Source organism: Homarus americanus, unplaced genomic scaffold (assembly GCF_018991925.1).
Source record: "Homarus americanus isolate GMGI-L3 unplaced genomic scaffold, GMGI_Hamer_2.0 scaffold51476, whole genome shotgun sequence".
NCBI classification, from domain to species: domain Eukaryota; kingdom Metazoa; phylum Arthropoda; class Malacostraca; order Decapoda; family Nephropidae; genus Homarus; species Homarus americanus.
The window spans coordinates 3,810,668-3,837,713 of NW_024736148.1; the positions used below are offsets into that span (position 1 = coordinate 3,810,668).

Sequence of the window (27,046 nt, forward strand, 5' to 3'; positions counted from 1 at the left end):
CTTGATTAACCGCCCACATATGGGGGAAGGGGCCGATGGATAATCCAAAAGGTCGGTTAATAGGAATTAAAGTCTACGGAAATAAAACATACATTTTCAAAGTACCTTTCCCTAACCTACGTACCTCATTTAAGTCCCTTTATTCATTTTTGTTCATTTGCCATTCATATTTCAATAGAATTTGCTTTAAAACATTAACCACTTTAATAAATAAATATGAACCAGCACAGAAACCGTGAATAAAAAATGGAAAAGTCAAAGAACATACTGTATGTCATCACGAAAATTGTGACCAAGTCCCAGGTTGCTGATCTGACTTTCTGCCTCATTTACACACAATTGCAGGGTCTCAATTATTTCTCTTACTATTGACAACACAACATACATATATCGTTTCTCACTCTTGATTTTTTCATTTTTGCATTTCTTTATGGTTCTTTATTATTATTATTATTACAGGTATTATTATTATTATTATTATTATTATTATTATTATTATTATTATTATTATTATTATTATTATTATTATTATTATTATCATCATTATTATTACATTATCGCCCCCCAGGCCCCGATGTGGGTCAGTGACCTGTGTCTGGGTGGGCTAATCCCGTGTAAAAAAAAAATAGGGGTCCGGGATCAACGGTTAAACCAAAAGTCGGTTAATCGAGGTTTTACTGTACCTGTATACTGTCACTTAGTACCTACCTCTGGTAATTTAATACAGGAGGTCCTCGTTATAAGTGTCTTCATTATAAGTGGTTTTGCACTTTAAGTGGTCAAATAATCGTGGACCTACACGTAAAAAGTCCCCGCAGTTAAGAGGATTCTAAGGCTGAAATCTGTCAATGTTTGAGCGATTGAAATTCCCGCCCGCCTCCCATCCTCTTAAAGGTCACCCTTCTCACCTGCACTATGCATGCTCAGTACCAGTCACCTATGTCCACAGACATTTTTTTGAAGTGCTCCAATAACTATAATTATCATCTATGGGATGGATGTGAAATTAGATGTTACATGTTGTAAGAAAAGTGGTGAGCGTGTCTCACTGAAATGAGAGTGTGAGTGCGTGGATAGGTATCTTGTGCCGCATCAACACACCAACCCCAAACAACTTTAAGTACCTTAAATAAGTTGTAAAGCTAAATAATTTCATAAAATAATGTTTAACAAATGTTTTTAAAGTATATACAGTATATATAACTGTTAAAAGATGCCAATTTAAACTTTCAGTGTCACTTACAATGTGACGGTCCCGATTAAACCCTATTCCCATTAATTCTTATGGGAATTAATTCCCCTTTATAAGTGTTTCATTATCAGTGACTTTTTTCTGGTCCCTATTAACCACTTATAACAAGGGCCCCCTGTACCTAACTACCCGTACTGTAATTTAATAACTAACTACAGTACTGTACTGTAATTTGATACCTAACTAGGGTACTGTAATTTAGCATGTAACATATGTGTGTGTATGTGTGTATGCATCTTTATCCTTCTATTCACATCAATATTCAAGGTCAGATTTTAAGCATAAAATAGATGCAATAAAATATAAATTTTTTATTTATGCTGCCCTGCCATAGGAATCTAATTCTGTGAGTTAAAAAATAAAAGATGTGTCAGAAATGCCTGTCACTGTCATCTCTGATGAGTGCAGAACATATGAAACAAAAACAAGCATAAATTAAAAAAAAAAAAGTAAAGAAGTTTCCATGGAAGATTGTAGAGAATTCTTCATCAATAACGAGAGAAAAATCTTATATGTACCATACACAGTCCCAATGTATGCTTTAAGTTGGTAACAATATAATGGACATGTGCATGAAACTAAAGTGTCAAGGTTGGTTTATCAAAAGAAATAAAACAAATTTTCAATGTTAGTTTTCAAGAAAAAAGAAAAAAATATTATTTAAATTTCTTTTTACTTCTAAAATTGTATGACTTTCACTTATAAATTACTACATATCCATAACTTACACAAGTTCTCTTCTTTCACAACTAAATTTACCAACAAGACTAGGCCAATAGGTCAGTACAATAATAAAATAAAATTACACCTAATATAACCAAACACTTCATCAAAGAAGGATTAACTTTAATGGTGTTTGAAGTGGAGATTCTATGACTAATATCACTGGGAGACAGATCACTCAAGAAAACAAAATATATATTTATATAAATATCAACGTTATTATATTCCCAACTTGATGGGGTGTCAGTTGCATTGAGAAAATATATACAGTACAGTATACTGATTTTGAATGATGGTTTATTAATGCGGCATTACACTGTAAATTGTCCAATACAGCACATTCTCTCCTACTAAAACTATGAGGATACGCCATCTTTGTAACTTGGGTGACGCTTGGTCATATGCGCATTCAAGGCATCTGACCTAGAGAACGGCTTTAAGCAGACGGTACATAAGAAGCGTGTCTCCCCAGAGTGCTTGCGCATGTGTCTGTGGTAGTTGTCGCTGCGCCCGATGTGTGTACCACAGAAGGTACACAGAAAGCCCCTCCCCCTCGCTCCCTCAGCCTCCCCATCCCCATGCCCCTGCAATGAAACCAAATGCACCTTTTTAAAGCCTAAAGGACTCGTGTGCCTCTTATATTGTTGGTTTATTTGTATACTGTATTGCTCTTACTCTGTTCTGTAAGTGAATGCAAAAATTGAGTGTATGAAATATCTGCAGGTTCCAAAAACTACATCAACTTGTAGCTATGAAATCATACTTATAACCTGACCATAAGTACTGTATAGTTTTTCATAATTACAGCAAAGGCACTAGACAGTGGACATAAGGAAAAAAAATGTGGCCAATTTTCTTTTGAAGAATAAAAAACAATAAAAAATACTCTTTCTTAAAATATGAATTTCCTGAACTTCCACTTACATCAGATTCCCATATTTCAAAAAATGGAACATTACCAACACAACAACTGCTATCCTCTTCTTGTGAACACTCCAACCAATCTACAGAGTAAGCACAGGAAAAGTTACTAAAGAAAAACATGTGGAGATTTGAACATTTATATGGGTCACTGGTCTTTACAGAAGAACTATACAGTAAATAAAAGTGCTTTATCAGAAGTGTACATGAGGAACAAGTGAGTCTAGTTCAGTATACTGAAAAGTTGGAGGACATAAAATAAGAAAAGAGTATTATCCAAAGAATATGGCATCCAATAAATTTTTAACAACCTTGTATCAATTATCATCACCAGATTCCTAATTTTGTAGGGAAAATATATGTCAAGAGAAGGGAATGCTTTAAGGGAGTGTAATATAGTGGTTGAAAATGACAGAACTGGACAGATGAAAAATGAAGCTGAAATACCCTTCGTATCACAGAATGCCAGATATACAGATCAAACAGCAGCAAAAGTTAAAAGCTACAGTTGTAATAACTTTACTGCTAACCAACCAGCTTGAGGTAATACTGTAGTCAAATATGTAAAACCAAGATTATGCACTACAGCAACCATTGTCTCATCCCAAACCAGGAAATTAACTCAATAGCTTACCCTAAACCAAGAAAATTTTCTGCAAATTCAAAGCACACTTTTTATCGACCACACAAAGGTAGTAGGCAGCTACCAAACAGGGAGGTACAGTACTACCGCCTGGGAAGATATTGGAAGAATAATGTGTTGTCTGATGGTAAACCCTGCTGCCATATGGCATCACAAAAATTGTGACCACGTCACAGGTTGCTGATCTGACTTTCTGCCTCATTTACACACAAATTAGTGACACAATGGCAGGGTCTCAATTGTTTCTCTTACTATTGACAACACAACATACGTACTGTATATTGTTTCTCACTCTTGATCTTTTATTTTTATTAGTCTTTAATATTACTACCTGTATTATTATTATTATTATTATTATTATTACTATTATAGTTATTATTGCTATTTTATTATTTTTATTTTATTTTATTTTATTTTTTTTTATTATGAATTATTATTATTACATTTCCCCCTCCCCTCCCCCCCAGGCCCTGATGTGGGTCAGTGACCTGTGCCCGGGTGGGCTAATCCCTGTAAAAAAAAAAAAAAATATGCCTGCAAACAGAAGGTCTTACTGCACACAAGAGTTCTGCTTCCAGATGTAAACCCTGTAAGGATGAGGATCACCCCAAAAAACAAGCAATGGTCTAAAAAACAGTCCATATCATGCTCCTGAATGACAAATACCAATTGCGACCCCACAATTCAATATTAATCTATTTTATTTTCTTTCACCCTAAAAAGTTTTTTTCCAGCTAAGGCACTGAGTTGTTGAAATAAAGCAACATAAACTTTCCCATCATTTGCTGTCATTTGTCCTCTCCAGCTGCCCTACCTGATGCATCCAGCTATGGTGATCCTGATCCACAGCAATGACTTAACGCATGTACTGTATCTAAGTCATTGTTGTTAAATCATGAGGGCAAACCATGTGTATATCTGAGGGCTAAGTTATGGAATATAAAGATTTAAATCAGACACAGTAAAATTCAGTTATGCTAACAAGGTTCGAGCTTAACACTTTTCACATTACAGTCAAAAGATGTTATGGCTTTCTTCATAATAAGCAGTTCAGAGAGTGACTTACCCTCCTTATACTGCACTGCTCTTTGAGCTATTCAAAGAAAACCTTATCTAACTCTGGAAATTCAAAGTTTCTCAAGATCTTTTGCTTTGCAATTCTTTTGTTAGATTCAGCCTCAGAACAAAGCTTTATTATCTGTTCCATCTACGGCTTCCTATCCTAGATTGTGGAAGTCCCAGTGCAATATTCATGAACAAGCTTGCTTGCTGCCTCTCCAGCCTCAAGGTGATGCAAAACTAGAAGTTTCTTACTTATTGTTTATTGGAAGATTTACCCAAATTGCGCTATTGTCTCTTAAGACGATTGGCATTGGGCACAATGAATTTAAAGCTGTGTACCAAAAATCATATTATGAATGAAAAGTAAATAATTGGTAGACATTCTAGACTCTAGAGCAGGGGTCACCAAACTTTTTTCACAGTGGGCCGGGTAACTGAAAGAATGACGAGCACGGGCCGCATAATCATTCTGTTCAATACTTGCAAGCCAGAACGAAAGCTCTGGTAACGTCAGAGCGTAGGCGGAGAACCACGAGCCGGGGAAGGACTTGGGATCCGGCCCGCGGGCCGTAGTTTGGTGACCCCTGCTCTAGAGTGACACAGGCTGGTGGAGCCTCAACTCAACTTTCTATCAACATCTTGGAATGATTTGTTACTATTTATGCTTCATCACTCTCCTCCTGTCCTCAGTGGCCCCTCACCCATACCTATAATGCCACAGCCTGGCTAACCATCAATGTAAGGGCTTACCTGCCACTTTGCACCAAAAAACAAAAACAAAAAACATCAGTGTCATTGCAACCACGACATCATTTGTCACCACAATCACCTCTTTCATCACAACAACAACCAGCACTCAGCATTTGCCAGTTACTCTCTGGTTCACTTCATAGACTAATAACAACACCACCCATGATGAGTACAAAGTGTTTTTTTTATGGTTTTTATGACTTCTAAATTTTATATCTTCCATTATTTTATTTTTATTTTTTACTTTCATATGTCATGTTTTCTGTATATATGGGGTACCCTCTGCTGTAGTTATTGAGTTAAACTACCAGTAACTTGCTTCTTCTTTGAAGTGGATATTGAATCCAGTGATCATATTTTGGATGCCATTGTTAATATGAAGATGCAGCAAATGGCCAAAAGATTAGCATAACACACAGGTGAAATTACATGAACATCTGAAATCACTTGACTACTGGCAAGAAGGTGGGTGAACAGTGCAGCAATAGGAGCCAATTGCAGAATTACAAAGCACAAAGTTCAAATCTTTATTCGTCTGAAATATTTCCATTCTTTTTTTATTTTAACATACTGCATAGCATACTGTACCTATATTTGGGATACCAACCTTTTGTTTTAGAAAAGGGATTTTCATAAGATTGCACATTTGTTACAAGGGGATTTTACTGTACCTGTAACACAAAACTGTACTTAAGGTGATCTATGTCAGTGCAACTCAAAGTGTGGTCCGCGGACCGGTGCCGGTCCGTGAGCCATCGTCTGCCGGTACGCGGAGAGTTTTCAGAAAAGAAAGAAACAATAGACACGTTCCACACCACGTGACACTGCCGGGACATCTGACTCGGTCTTTTTTTTTTTACATTTTCATTGTAGTTTTTATATTTATTATGGCTATATTTTTCATTTACTCACTCACGTTAAAAGTCATTGCTATGCAACTAACGAATGCGATATAATGAACAGCAAAACAGCGAACTGAAATAAGTATAACAACACCTTCATGATGATGTGGCGTTTGACTCTGTGGGAACCACACCTGGGGATATCAATAGGGCGCATCACCTTGTGTTGCCAGAATTGCCACGTTTCTCGGCCACCAGTTATGCCATATCCACCCAAAACATAAATCTTTTTATTTTAACTATGGTAGTTATTTAATTTCGGATAAAATAAATGTATGCATCCAATTAAAAGAAATGGCCGATTTTTAACTATGCGTGCCAGCCGTGAAGGGTGTCACACAGCTGGCAACCCTGCTATTCCACACGTGTGGATCAGCAGTCTGTGATGTCAGGTCACAGGTCAGTGGTTAGTTACCATCAAGAAGTGGAACAGAGAGCATCATACGGGTATCTGCGTGTTTGTCATTTGGGACCCCATCCCAACCCACTTTTATATTCATTATATTTTTCCTGTATAAAATAATATTACTACGAATGTTCAAATATTTTCTCTGATCGTAAACAATTAATTGTATGGCACAAATATGGTACTGGTCCCTAGCACACTGAGAAGACTTGTTACGTCAATGATGATTGGCCTTAGAATGAATAAGACATCATGTCTTCATGTTTAGTACAGATAGTCTCAAAATGCCCCTGAAATAGGACATATCTCAAAAGATTTTCCTGGGGGGGGGGGGCAATAGGCCCCGGGATTGGCTCGCTTCGCTCGCCGGTCCGTGGCACATTGAAAAAAAAAACCATGCCAGTCCGCCACATCAGATAGTTTGAGAAGCGCTGGTCTATGTCTTCCAAAATTAACAAGTAGAATCCTAACAGTGCTAACACACAGCATAAGCAAAAGTTTTAGCTGGTTAATCTGTCAGTATCTTTAGCCTCTTGAGTTGGGTAGTTGGATAGATGTGAAGTGAGGAAGGAAGAGGTTAATATTGAGGGAATATTGATGGTAGTGAGTGTGAGGGTTGACTGCAGAAGACTTGAATACATGTATAATGGGAATATCAGTGAGTGTGTGTGTGACATGTATTAAGTTATGTGAGGAGTGAGAATGAATGTGAGAAAAAGATGGTGTGGTGTGTAAGGAGGATAAACAAGGCTGTAATGAAAGAGGTTTGCACGTGTGAATACAGTATGTGTGTAGGAGATTAAAAGGGAGAGGGGTAGCTCAGAAGGGATATTAATAATCATGGAGTGTGAAGAAGAGTGGGTTCCTATCATCATTATGAAAATAACTTCTTGTATTTACTGTGCACTTTCATCAGATATGACAGAAATAGTAAGATCAATTTAATATAAAACATGGACTCAAGTGCCATTAATGGAGTAAGAAAATTGTTTAAATACTGTATACCTCACTATCATGGTGCAATATTTAACAGTGCAAGTAACACTGTGTGGTTCTTTTTTCACTTCATATATCTTGCTCAAAGATCTGCTAGTTTTGAGAATAAACAAATATAAGTACAGTAATGTGCCAGTGTGTTCAATGTAAAAGACCCCAACGCCTTGTCATGAACAAACTACTGTATAGGAAGGGGAGGGAAGCCCAAACACTTGGTCACTATTGTGGTGTCCTTATTTCAGCTTCGTAGTACAAAAAGTGCCAGAGATATCACCTAGACAGCAATGCAAGCAAGAAAGGGCAAGCCCGTCAAGCAGCACCTGGAGACAAAATGAGGGGGGGAAGAACCAACATTCTGAGCCAGTTGTCATAACCATTTGGAGTCCAATAAGATTGTATCCCTTTGCTATTGTGGCAAATGTATAAACGAATCATAGGCAATAAAAAATTCTCTCAAGCGCTGCATCATGTTATGTACTGTATACTTCATCTAGGATATAATTTTTTTTTTTTTTGTGAATCATGCTCAAGTTGAACAAAATCTACATTCCAAGATCCTTAAATGAAGTTTGTGGAAAAAAATGCTGTACACATATTATCAGTGAAGAAATACAGGTACAGCGTAGTCCTTTCTATACACACTCCCGCTATATGTAGCTTCACATACGTGAAATTCATAAATTATTGAACACTTTTCACTATGTGCTGCATATTTTTGCTGATAAGCATTTGTTCCTGTTGTGCTACTTTGGACAGTACCACTCCACTGAACAGGGATCACTGTAAGTACTGTACTACCCAGGACATGAGGTGTGGGACAAGTCCTTCATACTTTGTGACTTCTGTTGGTAGAAATTTTTCTTAAAACCTTTCTCAAATTCTACAATATGAGAGTTAAACAACCTTCATCTATTTCAAAAGTACTTCAGCTACGAGGGTTTGTCAGTCTAGTATTTTAGAGGTGAAATTAAAAGTGGTTAAAAAGTATGAATGCGGGGAAGTCTAGTGAACCTTTTTGTGGAGTTGGGCTAGCTCCATCGATTGTGCAACCAAATGATTAGCAGAAATATTCAGCAATATTAAAGAAGCAAAAGCAATTTTGATGGAGGATGACCCAATAAGGAGTTAAGAATGAATGCTGGTTGAGCATTGGAGGATAGAGTGCCATGCTGCAGAGAACTGTATGATAGAAAGAAAGGAGAAGCTGTCCAAACTTTCCTTTAACCTTATTCAATTTTTTTTTCATACACTTCCAGGAAACTCCATCAACAAGCAGACAAACTTCAGAAGTTCAGTCACCAGCCCCAGCAAAGAATGAGACTTCGTCACCCAACTTCAGATGAGGACCCACATAGTCCTGCATCTACGGCACACTAACCTCCAACCCCACAACTCTGGGCCTTAACAAACACCCCACTCCAATTTTTGGTGAATATGAATGAATTAATTCATTTTTTAATGTACTGTACACTCCCTATGGTGAGTATTCATTCAGTTATGTTCTGTATTGATGTCTTGTATTAATTTGGTTGCATTAGGTATCTAAAAATCAGCTCCCCCCTCAAATGCATTCTCCACTTTATAACACAAAGTTTCAAGGAAAATTGCTTTCATCACAATTTTTTTAATTACACATCACTTCCATAGCACGCTTCCCTTTCCTATATTGACAACTGCATGTAAATAACAGACAGTTACAGTAATAAACGACAGGTACAGTGAAGTTTGTTGAACACACCACAGCCCCACTGGTACAGAAATCAGTAAAACAGCTTAAAATATATAACCAGTTAATTCCAGGATGAACGTAAAATAAAAATAAGCTCCCAAGATTTTTTTCAATAAACCTGAGTGAAAAGGTATAGCCAATATGTAGAGCGCCAGGTGTAAATCAATACTGTATGACAATTCCCTCCTGTATAACACTGGGGCAAGAGAAATGCTAAACAACTTGACCAGAATTTACTTGTCCTACTTTAATTTGTGTAAGTCTTCTAATGAAACTTGAGAACATACCCTGTGTACAGTGTGACCTCAGAAATGCTGGTTTTAGAGATTTTTTGGCTTTTAATAACAAGGCCCTTCCCCCAACCCAAACTGACCTATTTCTAAGTTTCTCAGGCAAACTGAAATTCAGTTTGATGATGCTCAGCTATTAGGCATAATTTCATAAAAAAATCACATCCAGTACAGTATTGGTAATTGCATCCAAACTACACATTACTTTGCCAGAACAATGTGAAAATGGGTGAAGGTAGAGGTGATGTGGGGTGATCCATGCATGGTGGTCGGCTGACAAAAAGCTTTGAGATGGTTGGTGTGGACACAATTTCAATAATACAGTAGTTTACAGCATAATATATTTCATAAACAGTATTGTATACTGTATTTGCATGACTGTATTTTATGTTATCTTTTATAATTTTTTTAAGTACTGTATTTCTGTAAAAAAAAAATTGGGAGGGGGAGAGGAGATATGGCTGTGAGAATAATCATCAAATTGTTTTGAGGACAACTGCTCATGAGTGTTATGCTTACAAGTACCGTACTCAACTAATACTGAGCGTGGCTTAGGTAGTGCAAATTCTACATATTTTTCATTAATATTTTATTATTTCAATAATTATCAATTTATTAAACATAATTGTCATACTGCTTGTTTATTAATTTAATTTATTCACTATGATGTGTATAAAATTTGATACTAGAGTTGGTGGTAGTACAGCTATAACATGCACCTCTTTCACCACCAAGTCCTGCCCCAAGACAGATAAGGAAAGGGTGTCATCCAGTGAGGCCCTGACGACCATCGCAGGTTTCCTCCCATACTTACAATGAATAATAAAGTTCATAACAAAGAATAGATCAACGCCTTAACGGTTGGTAAGTGGTGAAATGATAAATTAAATTAGAAATTAATGAGGTTAAGTTGCAGCATAGGCTAATGTACCATTATAATGTATTGACTGTCTATTTAAAGGATATTTCTATTATCCAGCATGACCCTGGTTCCAAGGCTGCTAGGTGATAGAGGGTCAACCTGTACATACAGTATAGTAGAGTACAGTACTGTACTGTACTGTATACAGTACAGTATATATATATATATATATATATATATATATATATATATATATATATATATATATATATATATATATATATATATATATATATATATATATATATATATATATATATATATATATGGTTCATATCTGTTGAAAATAATTACCATAAGGTCTGGCAGTCAGAATTTTTCGATATGTTTTCCTTCGTATTTTCAGAAATCTATCTTGTTAACTATCATTACAGATACTTTACAGTGTACTTTATCATTTTACCACTTACTGGTACAGTACATACACAATATTACTCTAATAAATACTCATTCTTCAAAACATTTCACATTCCTGTTTTGTGAAAGAAAAAGAGAAGCAAACTCTCTACTCTTTAAGATGGATAAGAAGTTGGAGATTGGTGAAAGAAAACGACTTTGGTCAGGTCACTGGCACCACACCAACTACTCTTTGTCTGGTCTCATCTTGAAAAAGATGATAGTAATGTTTCTTTGCCTATGTATTCGAACATCAATTTAAAACATTATACCTGTATACGTGGAAGCTCTGTAACAGTGAAGAGAAAGAACTAAAAAAATTAAAATAAATATGATTCATGCATAAGCATTACTTCTCTGTGGAAGGATAATACTGTACTGTATTATGAATACTCACCAGGATTAATTACTGTACAACTATAATAACACTTGAATGCCCCAAAAGGACTGTTCTACTTTTGAAATGTCATTAAACAATTGCAGCTGGGTGGCAGTAACAATTGTACAGATCATCTTGAAGAAATTTACTATCCATCGAGGTTGACTCACTTTTACAGACACAGAGAAGTAAGGCTTTGACAAACTACGGCAGAACAAGAAAATATATTAACACTCACTCTCGAGGAGTCGTGAAGCTGTGAAGACTCTGTCATTTCAGTATGGAGGGGAAGCTGCATTGTTAAGGGGTCACCACCAGTGGGGACAACTCCTGGGCCACTCCCTGACCCCCCCATGCCCCCCCCTCCATCTTCATAACTCTGGTTGCTTCCTTCCCATGTCTCCGCAGTGACACCTGCACTTGATGGTTCTAGTTTTATAGTCTGGAAAATAACAGGGAAAAAATATTTGTATATAAAGCTTTTCTTGACTTTAATCTTAAGTCTGGAGAAAAAAAAATTGAACAATGAAATGGAAGGAAGAGATGCAACAGGCTGTTAGGAAAGTTTGAGAACGGTAAGACACCATGGATGGATGGAACCACTGAGGAAAAATTAAAGATGAGAGGTGAAGAAAGTGATAAAGAATAACAATGTTTTCAGACTATGCATGACAGGAATGAGAGCAAAGAAATGGCAGAAATCATGCACAGTTCACCTTCATGAAGAGTAGAAAGTGAGAATAAATGCAATACAGTAATAATAAGAGGACAAACTCTGTTCACCATACCAAAGAAGTGTGGTTGAATTATTACTAATGTCAGTGAAGTGTAGAGATAAAAATAGAACAAGAGTGTGGGTTCAGAGAAGAGGGAGGATGTGTGTGGAAGAAGTGTCTGCATTAAGGAGTACAGTACCCATACAGTGGTCCCTCGGTTAACGAGCGCCTCGGTTAACGAGATTTCGGTTAACGATTTACCTTCCATAAGATTCTTAACTTCGGTTAACGAGCAATCCCTCGATTAACGAGTTTTTTACAACAGGACTTCAACATGTTTTCGCTTGCATTTGGCGGTCCACCAGCTGTTGTATTAGTCCGCCAATACAGTAATCGGTTTTAGGGCTTAAATTCCTTACTATTTTCGTAAATATCAAGAAGTTTATACTATTCAATAATTTTAAAAGTTTAATATTAACTTTTTTAGTCATTTAACAATTATTGAACATAATTGAAGGTAAAGAAACTAGTTTCTGGCGAGCCATCCAGCCTGTTAACACACCAGACAGACGTTAGTCTCTCTCTGTTTTCAGTGGAGGTAACATCTTGCTTGAGACTCTCTTCAACTAAACGCTTTTTTTCTGTGTTTCCAAGCAAATTATTGGTCATTTTGAAATATATTTTACATATTGACAATATATAATGCAGTGCAGTGTTGATTTAAAGAAAATAATCTTGAATTACACCAAGAGAGCTAAAATTTTATGAGTCAAATGGCGCCATGGGGTGACTTCTCTTCCACCCCAATGCCTTCTCTTCTTCCTTCTCCTCCACCCCCATTCTAATTCCCATCATCATCATCATCCAGGAGCCTTCTACATACACACCTCAAAGTAAGTGTACTTTTCTACCTTTTTTGTTGAATTTAGGCAATTTTCGGCGAGCTGGAACCAATTACCCAAAAACCCATTGAAACAATGGTTTCGGTTAACGAGCAACCTGCTGGAACGGATTGTGCTCGTTAACCGAGGGACCACTGTACAAGTAAGGATCATATGAAGAAGGTAGGTATTATTTGTACTGTACAGTATTTATGGAGCTGGAAAAATAAGGAAGGAAGGAAGGAAAAGAGAGAAAAATATCACCTACTGTTTGCAAATAATATTACTCCAGAGTCTCAGGGAAATTCAGCAACAAATATGCATATATCAGTGAATGTACAGTCTGCACGGAATATTAAATCGCGATAGGGCCGACGAACTAAGTTCTCGCAAAAATAAAATCATATGTCGTGAAGGCTGTCCTGGGATGCGAGATGTCAAAATGCTTGGTTTGCTGGCAAGTGGATGACATTTGGCAACTGACCACACATCACGGTATGTAGTCAGTGCGTCTCTGGCAACTGTGAGGGGAAGATTTATTCTGCGGGTTCCCGCTCCATGTGGCCGTGTTTTGTCTAGTTTAAGGTGCATTAACCCGACATAGTGGACATCAGAGATGTCCAGGAGGGTTACTACAAGAGATGATATTGCAGCAGTGATTGCATTGTACAAAGCGAACCATGTACTGAAAGAAATTTCGGCTCAGACTGGTGTGGCATTAGGAGTTGTTCAAAATCTTGTCAAACGTTTCCGTGACCTTGGAGAGGACGAGTTACCAGCTCCATTACCTAAGTCTGGTAGGCCTAAATTATTGTCCCCACGGACACTTAAGGTTATTTCTCGACAAGTTCAGTCCAATCCCTCACTCACAGCACGGGAAGTGAAAGAGAGAAACCCCCGTCTTCTGAGTCACATCTCGTTACGTTGTGTTCAACAAGCCCTGCATGATGACCTGGACTTTAAGAGCTTTCGTGCCTGCCGTAAACCTCTGTTGACGAAGAGACAGAAGGAAAATAGAGTGAAATTTTGCAAGAAATATGAATTGTGGGATTTAGAGACGCGGAGAAGTATATTATGGTCGGATGAGGCTACGTTTTCTGTGACTGGTAGAAATGGAGGGAGGGTGTACCGCCCGCCCCACTCAGACGCGCACCTCCCACAGTACACTGTAAAGACTGTTAAGCACCCTGCCTCGCTTATGGTTTGGGCTTCCTTTACGTATTATGGTGTTGGTGAACTAGCAATCCTCCCTAAGAACCAGATGATGAATCAGTACAACTATCTTGAACTGCTCAGTGATTTCTTACCTGAATCATTTGATAAAGCTAAGGGAAGCCTTTTCATGCAGGACGGTGCCCCATGCCACACTGCTAAAAGTGTCATACAGTGGCTCAAAGACTGTGAGGTACCTTTCTTTAATGACTGGCCTGGCAGTAGCCCAGATCTTTAACCCAATAGAAAATTTGTGGTCCATTGTTAAGCGTCGTCTGTGCGCCATTGACACATCATCAATCCCGAAGCTAGAGGCAGCCATCAAGGATACCTGGGCTAACTTGCCACCTGACCTCTTGCAAAACCTTGCTGACAGTGTTCCTCGGAGGCTAAAAGACTGTCTAAAGCGTAGAGGAAACACTACAAAGTATTAATTGAAGTGTTACTTGACTTTATTTATATTACATAATCGTAAATACAGTCAACCCTCGCTTTACGCGGTCCCACATTCCGCGTTTCCACGTTTACGCGGTACCCTGCTGAAACCGGAATGCTCACATTCCGCGGTGCGTGTACCCCTTTACGCGGAGAGCGGCTGGCGAGCCGCGCCATTTTTGGATCCAAACCTCCCGCCCTCTCCCGCCATCCGCCATGTTGTGTAAGCGGAGCGAGCAGGGTGCGCACAAGGCCGCCCAGTCATCAAAACATTACCGAGTTCTTCACCCGCCACCCACCACAGCCGGCCCAAGTCAGTGATAGTGATAATTATAGTGAGGATATGGACTTATATGGACTTTGAGGGGTTTGACAAAGAGGCCCTGCAAGCCTCTGTGGTGGATAGTGATACAATTGATACAAGTGATACAGGTGAGGGCCAATAATCTGCCCTCTGCCTCGTAACCAACCCCCCATCCCCGTGTGCCCAGCCATCTTTTCGACTAATGTAAGTGTTAAAAAACCTAATATTATTGTTATTTCTCTTAATTATTAATTGTGTGTGCATACCATCATAAAATTAAGAAGTTATTTTTACTACAACGTAGGTATTGTGTCTGAAAAAGTGGAGTTTGGGGATCGGCCCGGTCTCTATTTCAATTAATCCCATATGTTATGTTGTTCACTTTACGCGTTTCTCACTTTCCGCGGTACCCTGTGGGTTGAATTAACCGCGTAAAGTGAGGGTTCACTGTATGCATATTTTTTCAGCACACAATCTCACAATCCGCGCAGACTGTAAGTGGCAGTGTGTATTAAACAAGTCAAAATAGTGAATATTAACAAAAGTAGTGATGAAAATAAGTAAAAATTGAACATAGAATGGAAAAGTGATGCCTCAGATATAGTACAGTATTTGCATATACTGTACGTTTATCAAAAAGTAGAACAATGGCTGTCAAACTGAATCATACATTAGCTGACAAAAAAGCAGATACCAGTACAGTAGGGTCGGGATATATCGCGAGATAGGGTCCGAGGATGTTCGCTATACTGTATACTAAATCGAGCTATATAATTACAGGTAGTAGGTAGTAGACAGCTACCAAACAGGGAGGTACTACCGCTTGGGAAGATATTGGAAGCGTAATGTACTGTCTAATGGTAGACCCTGCTGCCATATGGCATCACAAAAATTGTGACCAAGTCCCAGATTACTTATCTGTCTTTCTGCCTCATTTACACACAATTGCAGGGTCTCGATTGTTTCTTACTTTGACAACACAGCACACATACAGTATATTGTTTCTCACTATTGATCTTTTTTTAATTTTTGTATTTCTTTATGGTTCTTTATAATAATTATTATTATTATTATTATTATTATTATTATTATTATTATTACATTTTCACCCCCCAGGCCCCTAAGTGGGTCAGTGACCTGTGCCCGGGTGGGCTAATCCCTGTATATTAATAACAAAAATAAATAAATAAATAAATTGGGGTTAGGTTCTGGAGGCCAGTAAAAGTGACTAAACTTGACATAAAATGGCACAGTCTAAAGTTAGCAGAATATAAATTGCATTGCTGGAATCCTTGCAAGACAGCAAATAATTTGAATGTAGACATAATATATTTTGCACAAGAGATACATTTTTTAGTCTTTTGTACTCAAATGTACTAAATAATTACTAAATTTTTTATGTCTAGTGCAAACTATAGCATGTTTATATTCTAATTAGTCATTGTCTTACAAGAATTTCAGCAATGTTAATTATATTGTCTCGAGTCAATCCATCGACATTTTATAAGATAAAAGCGTAAACTCCCCCTATATGACATAAATAAATACCACGAGGTAACCGTGGCAGGCGGCTGGTGCCAGCTGTCATAATGCATCACCTCCTCCTCCACTTCTGGCAAGATTGAAAGTGGTTTTATGCTTAAAGTTTTTATCTTATAAAATATCACAGACTAAAGTTAGAATATAAATTGCATTGCTGGAATCCTTGCAAGACAGTGAATAATTTGAATATAAACAGCATATATTTTGCAAGAGATATTTTTTTCTCTTTCAGCGTACATTTAAGTACAGTACTGTACAGTTTTTAAACTTGTATTTTGGGGGCAATTTGGGGGATTTTTAGGAGTGTTTCTGACTTTATAAGGTTTTTGGCTTTATGTGAGGTCCCAGGAACATAACCCCACGTAAGTTGTGAGTCTACTGCAAAAAAATTTATCACTATATATAGGAAAATGTCGATAATTTTGGTAGCCGCGATTTAAAAAAATCATTATATAAAGTCACTATATATCCCGACCCTACTGTACTGTAATAAGAGCATTGAAAAATGTTTGGAGAGAATTGTGTTTAAACGAAGCCAAGATGGGGATGTTATATGCATGGTCACGAACAAAACCTGTCGCTTCATCTGCTGCTCCACAAACTCATGAACCCGAAGCAATAGACCCTGATGCATTTTCTTTTTTCTTTTGTCAGTAAATGCTTTGGATTCTGTATGATATGGACACAAAGTAGTACCTTCAGCTGTGTATTATTATATTACTCTTATATTACTCCATTAATTATGTATTGTAAAGTATTACAGAACATGTATTAGTTCTATGTAATATTCCCATTTATTGTGCACCATATAATGTATATAAATTATCATATTTATACTTTAAGTATTCAGCTTGTGAATGCTGGCATCTGTACATCCCAGCACGCAGTAATACATAGATAGATAGAGAGTGAAGACAGACTCCTTGTGGTGTGGACGCGAGCTCCTGGGTCCTTCTGTATATACTGTATATATCTCACGTACGAGAATAGAACCTACTTTTAAGATAACAAGTGTTTGTGTATACCCTCAGTAGTATAGAACATTTTGTGGGTATTCAAGACAAACGTCAGAGATTCATGTACAGTTGTACCCCACTTAATGCGGTCAATAGAACCCAGAGGGTCCCGCGTTAAGTGAAATCCGCGTTAAGTGAACAACAGAACATATGGGATTAATTCCAATAGAAACCAGCCCGACCCCCAAACTCCACTTTTTGAAGACACATAACTATGTTGTAGTAAAAATAACATCTTAATTTTATGATGGTACATGCACACAATTAATACTTAAGAGAAATAGAGAAATACAGTCGCCAAGTTAATGTCCATTCAAATAATGGACTCAACTCCCTCCCCCTCTTCTCACACTACACTGCTGGCTCTTCCCTCTCTGAGAAATTTTTGGGGGAAAACCACTAAATTTTAATAAATAATACCTCAAACTAAAGTTAGGATAATATAATTGACATTGCTGGATTCCTTGTAAGACCAGGAATATTTTGAATATAAATGTCATATATTTTGCACAAAAGATAACATATTTACTAGAGAAAACATTTTATCTAAAATTTGTATGTCTAATGCAAAATATATGATGTTTATATTCAAAATGATCACCAAATTATAAGAATTCCAGCAATGTAAATTATATTCTGGCCGGGTAATTTGTATGAATTTTATGAGCTAAAACAAATATCTTCAGTTAATAAAAAAAAAAATATTCTTCAGGACACTATCTGTCAATCAAAGTACCCCACCTTGCCTCCCCCCTCTTCCAACCGCGCGGTCAGTCCCAACCCTCCCCCCCACCCCCCACCAATCCTCCCTTCAAGAGAAGAGTGGGTGAAAAAAATAAATTTTAACATTTTGTATTAAATAATACCTCAGATTAAAGTTAGGATAATATAATTGACATTGCTGGATTCCTTGTAAGACCAGGAATATTTTGAATATAAATGTCATATATTTTGCACAAAAGATAACATATTTACTAGAGAAAACATTTTATCTAAAATTTGTATGTCTAATGCAAAATATATGATGTTTATATTCAAAATGATCATCAAATTCTAAGAATTCCAGCAATGTAAATTATATTCTGACCGGGTAATTTGTATGAATTTTATGAGCTAAAACAAATATCTTCAGTTAATAAAAAAAAAAATATTCTTCACGGGGTAACAGATGGTCGGTCGGTCCCTCCCTCCCCCCCCACCCCCCGTTAAAAAAAAAAAAATATTCTTCACGGGGTAACAGATGGTCGGTCGGTCCCTCCCTCCCCCCCACCCCCCACCAACCGTCCCAAGGAGATGTGTGGGGAAACCAGAATATTTAACTTTTTAGTAATAAATAATACCTCAAACTAAAGTTAGGATAATATAATTGACATTGCTGGATTCCTTGTAAGACCAGGAATATTTTGAATATAAATGTCATATATTTTGCACAAAAGATAACATATTTACTAGAGAAAACATTTTATCTAAAATTTGTATGTCTAATGCAAAATATATGATGTTTATATTCAAAATGATCACCAAATTATAAGAATTCCAGCAATGTAAATTATATTCTGGCCGGGTAATTTGTATGAATTTTATGAGCTAAAACAGGCAGTCAGGCAGGGTGGCGGGTGGGGCAAATCTAAAAATAGCGTCTCGAGCCGGACACTCACCGCGTATATATGGAAAAAATCCGTGTTAAGTGAAAGTTCAGCTCTGGCGAGGCACCGCGTATATGAAAAAGCGCGTTAAGTGAAACCGCGTTAGGCGGGGTAATACTGTAATTGAATCTCAGGGTTCGTGGAGCAACAAGAGGCGACAGGGGTTTTGTTTGTGATCATACATGAAGGAAGCAAGTCGGAAAATAACAAATGAGGTACAGTACTTGAACATTATTTCTCATGTAGTCTTTCAGGTTAATTGCAATTACTGTACATTGATGGGTAATTTAGGAGAAAAATCCTGCAAGCACGCACGCACGCACACGCACACACACGCACACACGCACACACACACACACACCACTTCTTCCCCGAGAAATCCATCGGATCACACCCAGCTGACTTGCCCTGGATCACACCTTGGATCAAAAGACTTATGCAACAGAGAGACAGCGCCTTTTATCTTAACGACCACAACCACTACAGGTCCCTTTGCAACCAAGTCATCCGCAAAATATGCACTACAAAGAAGCCCCACTACCCAACCAAGTTGCAACACCTGAAGCAGACCAACAGCAGTCAGTGGTATGGTAAGCTTCACGAAGTCTGTGGACTAAACAATAAGACACACTCCCTCCCCTTCCTTAGCCATCTCACTAATGGTGATGCAGCTGAGCAATCAAACAATCATTTTGCAACTACTGTATATACCAGATACTCCCTTGGCTCAACACAACCAGTCTCCCCGTTTGCCTATCAGCCCCCTTTCCAATTGACTTAGTGGAAGAATTTGAAGTAGCAAAACGTCTGGACAAATTGAAGCTAAAGTGCTCTACCACCCCCATTGACTTACCAATGAATCTCTACAAGTTCTCCCCTGAACTAGCTAAACCCCTCTGCTCCATCATCAATTTTTCCCTCAGCCAAGCAAGATGCCCAGCTGACTGAAGACCTCATATATGTCACCAGTGCCCAAGAGTTTCATGTTTGACTGCGTTTATGCTGATATTGCAGGCGCCACAGATTCAAAGAAATTTGGCAATATGAAAACTTCCTCCACCACTCACTGGTCAGCTTTCTCGACTACATATACCGCCATCTGAAAAAACGAAAGACGTCAGTGGCAGTCGCCTTCATTGACTTCACCAAAGCATTTGACCTAGTCGACCACAATTTAATCAACAAAGGTATCAACCTTGGGTTTTGAAGAAGTCTTATACCATGGCTTACAGACTTCCCTTAGTGACCGCCGCCAAGCCGTACACTTCCGAAGGGGCTGTCTCCACTTTTCAGTCACTCACCCGTGGCGTCCCCTAAGGCACCAAGATGGGAGCGCTCGGTTTCCTTATGCTTATCAATGATGCCCTACGAGAAACCTCTGCTCACTGGAAATATGTCGACGAGGTCACCAGTGGGATCAGTGTCAACAACTTGGCTCCCGACTACACTGCCCTCCAGGATTTATTGAACAGTCTCCAAAATTGGGCCACCAACAACCACATCACCATCAACCATACCAAGACCATGGTTATGCACATCAACCTCTCCTCTGACTTTGTTCCACCTCCCTCCACTACTTTGGGCTCAACACACTCCAGGTTGTAGACTCCACCAAGCTCCTCGGCGTCACTAGAGATAACAAACTAAATTGGAAAATACACGTCAGTACAGTTGTCAAATCCTCTAGTTTTCATCTCCACCGACTCAAGTCCCTCTGAATTCCTGCGCCCGAGCTCCTCAGTGTTTACTCAACATTCATACTTCCGAAGCTCACCTATGCCTCCCCCTGCCTGGTCCTCCTCCCTAAATGCCACACAATGGAAACACCTAGAAAAAGTACAAAAGAGGGCATGCAAGATTTTTCTCTCCCCTTCCTACTCCACATATCAAGAAGCGCTCAACACAATGACCTCTCGGTTCTCACTGATCATCACCAGAGACCCCTTGCCTGCTAATTGCTGTTCGACACCACAACCGCATACAGCCCATATGAGCACGTACTAATCACTACAAGAACAGCCCAGTCCCAACCATTGTAAAAATTATCAACTCATAATCAACCAATGTATTCACTCCCAGTCATTCTCAATCTTACCTTTTGCACTGTCACTTGGTTGAAATGCCCTGCAGTATAACCTTCTCCCCACTTAGTTATTATATATCATATTTGTATCACTTATGTTACTTGTATATTATTAGTCAATCAAGTGACCCATTCCCCAATTATGTAACTGTACATTTGTTCAACCTTCCGGGTGCCATGTTCTTTCAATAAACCATTAATTACACATAGTCTCTCTATCAACTGTTCCCAAGTACTGTACTGCTAAACATGTCTGTCCCCACCCTTCTTGAATCCTCTGCCCCTTTCCTCCACCTTTTAGACCTTTTTCCATTCAACATCCACCAAAGAATTATACACTCTTTAGTCATTACTTATCATCCCCTTCCCAATGTGTTTATACAGAGAGAGAGAGAGAGAGAGAGAGAGAGAGAGAGAGAGAGAGAGAGAGAGAGAGAGAGAGAGAGAGAGAGAGAGAGAGAGAGAGAGAGAGAGAGAGAGAGAGAGAGAGAGAGAGAGAGAGAGAGAGAGAGAGAGAGAGAGAGAGAGAGAGAGAGAGAGAGAGAGAGAGAGAGAGAGAGAGAGAGAGAGAGAGAGAGAGAGAGAGAGAGAGAGAGAGAGAGAGAGAGAGAGAGAGAGAGAGAGAGAGAGAGAGAGAGAGAGAGAGAGAGAGAGAGAGAGAGAGAGAGAGAGAGAGAGAGAGAGAGAGAGAGAGAGAGAGAGAGAGAGAGAGAGAGAGAGAGAGAGAGAGAGAGAGAGAGAGAGAGAGAGAGAGAGAGAGAGAGAGAGAGAGAGAGAGAGAGAGAGAGAGAGAGAGAGAGAGAGAGAGAGAGAGAGAGAGAGAGAGAGAGAGAGAGAGAGAGAGAGAGAGAGAGAGAGAGAGAGAGAGAGAGAGAGAGAGAGAGAGAGAGAGAGAGAGAGAGAGAGAGAGAGAGAGAGGAGAGAGAGAGGAGAGAGAGAGAGAGAGAGAGAGAGAGAGAGAGAGAGAGAGAGAGAGAGAGAGAGAGAGAGAGAGAGAGAGAGAGAGAGAGAGAGAGAGAGAGAGAGAGAGAGGGTGTGTGTGTCTCAGTCCACACATACTGTACTGTACATCTAGAATCTTTATCTTCTGGAACCAATTATTATTTTTTTTTGCATTCAAGCACATAATTTCTGTCACTTCTGCTTGTTCCTCTGGCATTAAGACTTCATGCTTTACATCCCCCCAAAAATAATGGCAACTCACCAATCCCTCATCATCCCCAACTTTGCCTACTGATACACTTCTCTCTCCATACACTGATCAACACCATTATACCTTTTACTCTCCCCCTTCATTGCTCTGTGATTCAACACCCACTGTTCCACTCATTGACACAATTACTGTTAAGTGCCTGCTACCTGTCACATTTCCTCCATTCTCCCTCCATTTGAAAGAGAAAAAACATTCCCCTTCTGCAGTTATTTTCATCACTTTAGTTGACAGTCATGGTAGCAGGAAACATGTTTGGGACTAGATGACACCTGTCCAGGTGAGTGGAGATGAACAGTCTTGAACAGTCTGGTCTTGTGCTAAACAATGGTGAAAAGTGAAGGACAGATAAGCTGGAGACAAGTCAGGGGATAAAAGGCAGGAGTGTTTGACAATGTAAGAGTGACAGTGTTAGGACGAGTCTACAAGTAAGGAATCAAAGGTGAGTTACAGTAAGTAAAGAAAAGCTTCACATATGCAATGCTCACAATCCTGGAAACATTATAAATACAAATACTCCGGTTAAATAAAAAAGGAGGTTAAGTTCACAGGTCAGACTGAACACGAGGCACAACTAACTTGGTGAGCCAGTTGGCACAGGTGATACTACAACAAAGTTGCTAAACTGTTTTAATACTTTTTTTAAGCATATTTTCTTAAATAACTAACAAAACAGCATGTTTAAAAACTAAAGATATATCAAATGATAAAACATTTTAGGCACCGAAGCACCTGGCTGACATTTACTTTAAAATGAATTTAAATTTTTTTTCACATTGTGGTTGGTAAAATGGCTACCATAATTATTTGTACATAGTACATGAAGACAGCTACATGACCCAAGCCCTCCTATCTCATCAAAAAACAGACAAACAGTGTTTATTCCTCCCATTGAGCATATATGGGCACAAGGCATAATACAGCAGCAAAGCTCGACCATACCGTCCCCTCAAGCACTGGCACAGAAGAGAAGGGATAGCCTTCCTTAGCTGCCTTGATGCCAGAAGTAGGCCTTAACTTGTTGGACAGGAAAGTTCTGGAAGGCTGTAATAATTTTGGAAAATATGAGAGTACTTGCTCAACATTTTCCCAAATATTGTAATCCTTTTCCTCAGTTGGTCACCGCCATTCTTTCCACATATCTGAACCATCTCGGCCTACCTCAATACAAATCTCCACAAATACTCTCAATACCCAGTTGCCATTTTAGCTCTGAGCAAGGTTTCCTGTCTTTCAGTATGACATTAAACATCCACCTCACTATTTTAATTTCAACTCGCTCAAGTCTACGTATATCATCCACTTTATCGGCCCATGTTTCACTGCCATACATCATCACATTTCTAATGTTGGCTGTATACAGCTTATGACCACCCGGACATACGATCACCTCAGTCGTACCAAAATTTTGTCAAATTACGTATTTTCGAGTCGCTAGGTAAGTGATTGCGCTGTGTACTGACAAAATTTTTGTTTGTAATTCACTTTAAAATGGCTGGCAAGCTTAAAAGTGAGAGTTTTGTGGTGCTGAGAAGAAAGAGACACCCATTTTAGATTTTCTATGTACAGTATTATTTAAGCATTTTCGACTTACGACCAATTCGACTTATGACCTGGATTTGGGTCCCTAACCCCGCCGTAAGTTGAGGAGCAGCTGTATATCTTTCCTTTCACATGAAAAGAAGGTTCTTTTGTCGTCAATAAAGCCAGCAGCTCATTAAACTTCTTCAAGACACATCTGACTTGCAATGGAGCAAGCTACAGCATCACTTCCAGCTGATCATGTCACCCAGGTAGTAAATATCATCGACAGAGCACAGATATATATGCTATATATCCCAATGTTAAGTTTCTCCAGCCAGGCTGAGGACACAAAGTTACCTGCACAAACAATTCACTTAGTCAGCAACATCCTGAAATATGGCATTTACACCAGTACACCTCTTGTGCACATGGCCCCGTCCACACGATCGAGCACTGCCCGACGGGCACTCGCTTAAAGCCCGTTGTTCAGGCAAAATTGACGGGCAAACCAAAGGAGTGCCCGTGGTCGAGCGAAATCACCAGATAAGGCCGTCTGCCTGGTGGTTTGACCGTTTGCTGCCGAGTATGGATGGACAACCCTGCCAGACAAAGGAAGTTAACCTTGGAACCCTGGCTGCCAGTTTTTCAGTCTCGCCACAAGTCACTACTGGAAAATGTCTGTTCCTCCGTCCGCCACAGACCAAGGAAACATTCATTGGTCTAGAGAAGAGACCATGGTGTTGATTGAACTCTATCGTCAGCACCCTTGTCTATGGAATGTCAAAGTGGACATGTATAGGGATAGGGACAAACGTGCAGCGGCACTGAGACAGATTACAGAGGACATGAATAGAAGCGGGACTACAGTTACCACAAGTGATGTGAAGAGAAAAATTGAATCACTTCGAAATCAGCATAGACGGGAACTACGAAATATGCAAAAATAAAAAAAGTCTGGAGCTGGAACTGAGGACATTTATATTCCCACATTATGGTGCTTTGATGCACTGCATTTCCTCATTGATGGTGACACTTCGACAATCTGTGTCAAACATGGATACTCACACTACAGAAGATATGTCTGAGGTACATTCTGATCACGAGGTACGTATGCAAGCATTCTCTCTCTCTCTCTCTCTGTGTATTGTATGTAATATGTATGTATATATTTTTGTGTGTCACTATTAACGAAGGGCTGGTGTATATTTTTTTTTATTTATAGATATTCAACAATGCACTACTGCTGGGACTTGATGATAATCCACCAGCCACTGTCACTGGTTCGGCCACGCCCACCGTCTCTCGTATGGCTACGCCGACTGTCTCTCGTTCGGCTGCAGAATCGAATACTCGTGAACCCTCACCCACACCATCAACAAGTAAACGACCGACCAAAAGGGTTTCTGACGATGCTGATAATATCCTGAGAGGGGCCCTCCACCACCTGCAGTCATTATCTTCCTCTGAAAATATTATAAATGATGCAGACAGTGATTTTGGTCAGTTTGTTGTTAACGATCTTCGACAGATGAGAGGTGAAAATAAAATACATGCTCAGAAACTTATTTATGAGATCCTTTATCTGGGGAAACTAGGTAGGCTTTCCTCCTCAACGACCATTATGTAAGGGTCATATGAGGGTGTTGGATACGCGTACTTATTATAACTATCGATGCGTCATTAGTGGCAAACAGTGATAACTGTTGTTAAAACATACTCTAGTATTTTATTTTTATTGACGAATATGCATGTTGGTTTGGTTTACATGTCTTTATTGTTTGGAGTGGGTCTTCAGATATTTAATTTAAGACTACATACGCTAGGGAGTATGTAATTATGTTAAATACAGTGTATAATAAGTTGTCTATAGCGTTTTGGAAGCAACCTTGTGTCCTAAACAGGTCCATCATGTATCATGTGTATGGAGGGTTATCCCCTTTTACAAAAAGTGTTATTTTCATTAATAATCGATAAAAACCGGAAACCCTACTAAGCCTACTATATCATATAATAAGACATGTGTTACCATGGGAACCTCTCGTGACCGTCAAAATTGAATAACTATGTATACTACAAATCTCACCTACAAGTAATCCTCCTTGAGTACTTCATACAGTTGTTCCCACTTAACGCGGTCAATTGAACCCAGAGGGTCCCGTGTTAAGTGAAATCCGCGTTAAGTGAACAACAGAACATATGGGATTAATTCCAATAGAAACCGGCCCGACCCCCAAACTCCACTTTTTGAAGGCACATACCTATGTTGTAGTAAAAATAACATCTTAATTTTATGATGGTACATGCACACAATTAATACTTAAGAGAAATAGAGAAATACAGTCGCCAAGTTAATGTCCATTCAAATAATGGACTCAACTCCCTCTCACACTACACTGCCGGCTCTTCCCTCTCAGAGAAATTTTTGGGGGAAAACCACTAAATTTTAATAAATAATACCTCAAACTAAAGTTAGGATAATACAATTGACATTGCTGGATTCCTTGTAAGACCAGGAATATTTTGAATATAAATGTCATATATTTTGCACAAAAGATAACATAGTTACCTAGAGAAAATTTTTTATCTAAAAATTGTATGTTTAATGCAAAATATATGATGTTTATATTCAAAATGATCACCAAATTATAAGAATTCCAGCAATGTAAATTATATTCTGACCGGGTAATTTGTATGAATTTTATGAGCTAAAACAAATATCTTCAGTTAATAAAAAAAATAATAATCTTCACGACACTATCTGTCAATCAAAGTACCCCACCTTGCCTCCCCCCCTCTTCCAACCGCGCGGTCAGTCCCAACCCTCCCCCCCACCCCCCACCAATCCTCCCTTCCAGAGTTTTTAACATTTAGTATTAAATAATACCTCAGATTAAAGTTAGGATAATATAATTGACATTGCTGGATTCCTTGTAAGACCAGGAATATTTTGAATATAAATGTCATATATTTTGCACAAAAGATAACATAGTTACCTAGAGAAAATTTTTTATCTAAAAATTTGTATGTTTAATGCAAAATATATGATGTTTATATTCAAAATGATCACCAAATTATAAGAATTCCAGCAATGTAAATTATATTCTGA

General features: G+C 38.6%; 1 protein-coding gene across 5 annotated transcripts in view; it reads right to left on the reverse strand.

The window, feature by feature from the left end:
• Window positions 1-27,046, reverse strand: part of LOC121872058 (protein bric-a-brac 1-like) — a gene marked incomplete in the record, with an annotated part of 144,665 nt that overhangs the window by 72,138 nt on the left and 45,481 nt on the right. For all 5 annotated transcript variants that reach the window (XM_042374733.1, XM_042374730.1, XM_042374734.1 and 2 more), the window contains 1 exon segment: window positions 11,610-11,813. In XM_042374733.1, the coding sequence (XP_042230667.1) occupies window positions 11,610-11,813 (204 nt within the window).